At 54.1% G+C, this 5,151-nt stretch overlaps 1 protein-coding gene across 1 annotated transcript; it reads right to left on the reverse strand.

The window, feature by feature from the left end:
- Window positions 1-841: 841 nt before the first annotated feature.
- LOC130041185 (serpin A3-8-like) lies at window positions 842-4,774 on the reverse strand. The gene is made up of 4 exons (XM_056133236.1): window positions 4,165-4,774; window positions 2,723-2,999; window positions 1,892-2,036; window positions 842-1,024 (listed from the first exon to the last, which is right to left on the reverse strand). Exons 1-4 carry the CDS (start codon window positions 4,772-4,774, stop codon window positions 842-844), a joined length of 1,215 nt encoding a protein of 404 aa, XP_055989211.1.
- Between the last annotated feature and the right edge of the window lie 377 nt (window positions 4,775-5,151).

The following is a 5,151-nucleotide window of genomic DNA, read 5'->3' on the forward strand; positions in this document are numbered from 1 at the left end:
TGAACCTCCCTGTCCCCTGTTTTCTGATGCTAATCGTAGCACGGAATCACTTGGTGATGTCAAGGTGGAATGGGTCACAGCACATGAAGATTTCAGCTGCCTGACTGCAGGAGGTTTTGGGATTCAGCCTGTCGTCACGCGTTGGAGGATGGTGACACTAGCTCTGGTCCCAAAGTGGATTGTGGGTGCATGCATGAGGCTCGGGCAGCTCTGCTGCTCTAGAGATGCCCCCCACCCTCCCTTCTGGCCCTTGTTTATGGGGCTTTGTCCAGGAAGGAGGGGACACTCAGGCTGCTGGCTCTTGGTTGGAATGATTCTCTGCAGATTGGGGAGCTGGGGTCGAAGGTAGTAAGTAACCAAACAGTGGTCACCATTTAAGCTGCAGGCTTAGGGCGACCTGTTTGCATATGGCACTGACCAAGGAGCCCTGAGTGGTCCAGGTGGGCACATGTGGACCCTGGGAAAAATGGATCCTAATTGAGGACAAAGAGCCTAGAATGATCAGACACAGTCAGGACCCAGGTGCCCACTACCAGGGCATCTGGGCCACCAGCTTAGAGCCCGGAAGAAGCCTCTGAGCATGGAGGGCTCAGAGCTGAGGGACAGGGCTGTGGTGCAGGGCCAGGGGTACATGGAGGCTGATAAGCCCCCACCCCACCCCACCCCCCAGTGACCTCTGTGTCATGAACCAGCAGGATATTATGAGGAAGATGTTTATTGCCCTCATGCAGTCCTACATACTGGAAATAGCCAGCAGGAAGGTGACCCAGGTGGGCTGGGGTGTGCAGGGTTCTGGTCAGGACCAACTTCTTGCGATAGGCCCCATTGTTCTGGCGGGAGCTCAGAGCTCCTTGGGGTTTTCCACTTTGCCCAGGAAGAGGATGTTCTGTGTGTCCTCAGAGATGACAATCAGCATGAAGGGCCTGTTGAAGTTTATAATCTCCAATGATCCTGGAGGAGGGTTGGAGTTTCCCCGGAAGAGAGTTTCTTCAGTGCCTTTATCCGGCAAAAACTTGAGGACCACCTGGGGGACAGAGATAGGTCACCACTGGGAACGACGTGTAGGAGGCAACCAGTAGGCCAAAGCCCCTAGAAGGCAGCTCTGCTGGCCCTCGGGTGTCCCCAATGATGGTGCCTCCAGAACCCTGGCCTAGCCAGCACAGTCCATAGCACAGATAGAAAAACATTTCAAGGGCCAGGAGTGAGCTCAGGTGTGGACATGGGAGAGGGGACTTGGTGTTCTGTTCTGCCTGGGACAGTGTCCAAGGTCCCCAACACGCACACTGGGAGCAGGAAGTGGCAAATTGGGCACTTTTCCTTCGCTCCTAAATGGAGCCCCTGTGGCTGGAGCAGCTGTGTCACAGCACCTGGAGCAGAGTGGACAGCCCTGGCCTCCTGCTTCCTGCAGGACCCTGGCTACCGGTTGGGCTGTGTCTGCAGTCTCTGCTTGTTCCCTGGCCACCAACTCCCAGGCCAGATCAGCCCAACCACCCTTGAAGGAATGAACTTTAATTCTTTGGGTATTTGGGGCATTTGAGGGGGCCCTCACTAAGGGCCATTTCAGCACAGCCTATGGGGCTCCTTTACCTCTTGAGCTGCTGGGCCCTCCTGGGCCCTGCTGGGCCATGACCAGTACTGAACCCCTACTGTATGGTGGTCCAGCAGAGGCTGGAGGGCCTGGATGACCCCTGGGCAGGGGAAGATGGGTCTTGATTCAGGGCCCTTTCCACAGTGGAGCTGGAACCCCTAATCACACACCAACACTCCCAGAAGTTGGAGGTGCAGGGATCCCGGGGAGACACAACTATGACTGATTCATGTTTTTCTCCGGACACCTGGCTGCTGGCACCACGTCTTCCTCAGAGAGGGCAGTTCTGCAGCTCTGGCTCACCTGGCGTCTTGAGTTTATGGCAGTGGTGAGGACTGAGAAATCTGCCCTCTGGGAGAAGTACTTGACCATGCTCAGCTTAGGCTGGACTTCCTCCAGCTTGTAGGTCCTTGAGATGTAGAACTTGGGCAGGTACATGGTCATTTGCCTAGGAGCAAAAGCAGACTAAGCTGTACAGGATCCAATCAAGTACAGTTTGGAGACTAGGACCTGGGAGTGTTCAATTACCAGCCCTCGTGCTGCTTATTGAACAAGTGAGTGACTGATCCTGTGAGTCAATAAATGAGGCAGCAAAGAATAAAGACGTGAATGATTGAGTAGATGAGTGGTGGAATGAGTTAGTAAGTGAATAAATGAGGCAGTGAATGATCATGTGTGTGAAAAATGAATAAATGAATCATTGAATGAATGAATGAGTTGTTGGATCAGTCAATGAATGAGTGATGTGTATGAATGAATGAATAATTCATCATGAGCTAAGCCAAGCTGTCACAGGCCTGTTTATATCCAGTTTTCTCTGTTCATCGCTTCTGTGTGGTTCCCTGACTGGCACTATGTTGTGTGTATTGGGCTAGGGGGGTTGTTGGAGAGAGGCAAGTTAGTGCTGGCTTAATGGACAATCTGCTCCCCACACCCTGATTATGTTACTTTAAGAGGCAGTTGGTCCTCAGACCCTTTGGCACCCCAAAGTGATAAAGACCCCAGAGCCAAGGAGTCCCAACCCTTGTTGATACCCCCAGTTATCCATTGTTGCTCAAGAGTTTGGGGGTCCATGGAGATGAAATTGGACATGAGGAACATAGAAGTGGGTCCGGCAAAGACGGCGTGCAGTACCTTGGCCTCGTCGAGTTCCTCCAGAAATAGATCATGTCCATGTTCAGTTCAGCCTCCAGCTTGGGCATGGCGCCATTGTTAGGGAGGATGAGGAGCATGCTGACATGGCCATCCATGTATGGGTGCTGCACAATACTGAGAGAGTACTTCTCATCCCAGAAGTAGAGTATGTTCTTCTTCTCAGAGCTTGTCCCGAGTACCTGCACCAACCGAGTTGGGCTCACGTAGAAATTTGAAATGAAGTTGTAATCAGGGTCAAAAGGCATCTTCCACTTGGCTAGAGGCAGAAAGAATGGTGGAGAGGTTGTCCAGGTGGCCCGACCTGCGTCATCTCCCAAGGATCCCTGAGTCCCGAGACACCCTCAGCCAATTCCCAAACCGGATGTCCAGGCTTGCATTGTGAAGGCATTAGGAACGGGGAGACCCTCCCTCCCAAACATAGAAACAGAGCTAAGGTAGCGAAGAGGTGGCTAATGGTGCTGAATTAGAACCAATGGGACTCGGGGAGTACAGGGAGATGGGGGTCATGGAAAGGGGGAATTGTTGCTGGGAGCAGTTACAGCCAGGGATAATGGGAGCCTGTGAACTCTAGAATGAATAATGGGCTGTCACCCCATCATAGATTAGGGACACAGGGATAACCCTCAGGAAACTAAAGTCTCCTGTCCCTCTAAATGATTCGAGGAGGGGCTGGTGTAGGAGTAGGTAGGAGATGAACTCACCTGACCCGGCAGATGGCAAATCACAAATGGGCGAGGGGTAGAAACATGAGTGGGAAGAGGCAGAGCTCAGGGACATAGGACAGGGCACAGGGGGTCTGTACAGGCATCCATGCAGGGATCTGAGCCTGGAGAAGCTGACTACTGAGTAGAGGGAACTGACTTCTGCCCTGGGCCTTGTGAGGTATCACCCAGCCTTGCCAGGGAGTCTGGTCCCAGATATCCCTATGCACAGGGTCTGGGTTGGGGACCATATGTGGGTTCTGCACCCAGGACCCAAAACTGATATTTCTGGACCCCAGGCCAGCACAGCTTCCCCTAACACAGATCCTGGAGCTGACTGAGGCCCGCAGGCCACAGCCTCCAGGCCCATCCATCAGTTCCTGCCCCTCAGCTGCCCAGTCTCCACTTAGGAACCCTGCTCTCTGTCCTCTTCTGTCCCTTTCTCTGCATGACCACTCTGCTGTCCTCTCTCAGATTCTGCCCTGCCTCCTGGGCCCTGTCAGCTCTGTGTGCTCTCAGACCCACTCCCATCCCTCACCACTAGGTGAGGACCCTACAGCTCCTTCAGGGCCTACGCTGGACTCCTTCTCGGTCCCTGGTCTTCAGGTGGGTGCTTGAGCCTTGGCACGGGCTCCTGGGGTCACAGCAGGCTGCGCAGGACAGAAGCAGCCCAAAGGCTCAGAGCTCTCACCCGATTCCCCCCTACACGCACAGCCTCACCTTTGAAGAGGACAGAGTTCACCAAGACCATCTTTTTCTTTGCATTCAGGCTATAGAACACCTTCTTGATCTCCCTTTGGATTTTCTGCTCCACATAATCATTGATGAGCTTCTCGGCAACAGCGGGATTCCGGAAGTCTGTGGAGACAGCACTGGTAGAGTACAACCTCCGGAACCTCTGGATGTAGCCCTTCTTCAGGAGCAGTTGCTGGTCTAGGAACAAGTTCGTGTTCACATGGAGCTGCAGGGGTGTCCCAGTCCGGCTCAGATTTCTCAGTATCCGCTGGAAGCCTTGGGGGATCTTGTCAGTGTTCTTGGTCAGCTTGAATTTGAGGCCCTGTAGGATCTCATTGTTGGTGTGGCAGCCAGTCCCCAGTGCCTGCAAGGCCAAGGCAATGGAGACGCTGATTGGGGAGAAGATGATGTTAGACCCAGGACTCTGGGCAGCCAAGCGCTTGTAGAGGGTGAAGGCAAAGTCTGTCTTGTTGCGGGCTAGACTGAGGCGGTCCGGAGGGGCCCCCTGGCATCTTGGCTCTTCAGAGTCTGAAAGGCTGCAGAAGGTGTGGAGACAGAGTGCAGCCCCCAGGATCAGAGCCAGCCGGACAGACATGCCTCCTCCCTCAGTCTGGAAGGCAAAGGATCTCTCAGGGTTTCCTGATGGTTGCAGGCGTAGGGTGGTTGCCAAAGTGGCCCAAAGCAGCTGCTCCTGAGGGTGCAGCAGGCAGAGGGTGTCATCACAGCGACCTGCAGTGCACCGAGGCTCTTGCACTGAGGGTCTGACACAGGCATCGAGAGGGGCCCACCTCAGCTACTTGTGCAGGATCCCTCCTCCCTCTTCAGAGAGTTTTCCTGCTTGGTTGGGCCACTCCCAAAACTTTTCGTCTCTGCAAGTCCCAGAATACTGCCCATCCCTGGACCCTCCCACATGCCCTAAACCCCAGGACCTCCATACTCTGTGTGCCTTTCTCTGTCCCTCCTGCATGCCCA

This window comes from Sorex fumeus, unplaced genomic scaffold, assembly GCF_029834395.1.
Source record: "Sorex fumeus unplaced genomic scaffold, SorFum_2.1 ptg000098l, whole genome shotgun sequence".
Classification (NCBI taxonomy): domain Eukaryota; kingdom Metazoa; phylum Chordata; class Mammalia; order Eulipotyphla; family Soricidae; genus Sorex; species Sorex fumeus.

What these genes read in the sequence shown, in the direction of transcription:
- LOC130041185 (XM_056133236.1), bottom strand. Translation starts at nt 4,774, where the DNA reads ATGTCTGTCCGGCTGGCTCTGATCCTGGGGGCTGCACTCTGTCTCCAC. An exon ending in GAACTCTGTCCTCTTCAAAG is followed by an intron (nt 3,000 to 4,164) that starts GTGAGGCTGTGC and finishes TTCTGCCTCTAG; the next exon opens with CCAAGTGGAAGATGCCTTTT. An exon ending in CCATAAACTCAAGACGCCAG is followed by an intron (nt 1,025 to 1,891) that starts GTGAGCCAGAGC and finishes TCTGTCCCCCAG; the next exon opens with GTGGTCCTCAAGTTTTTGCC.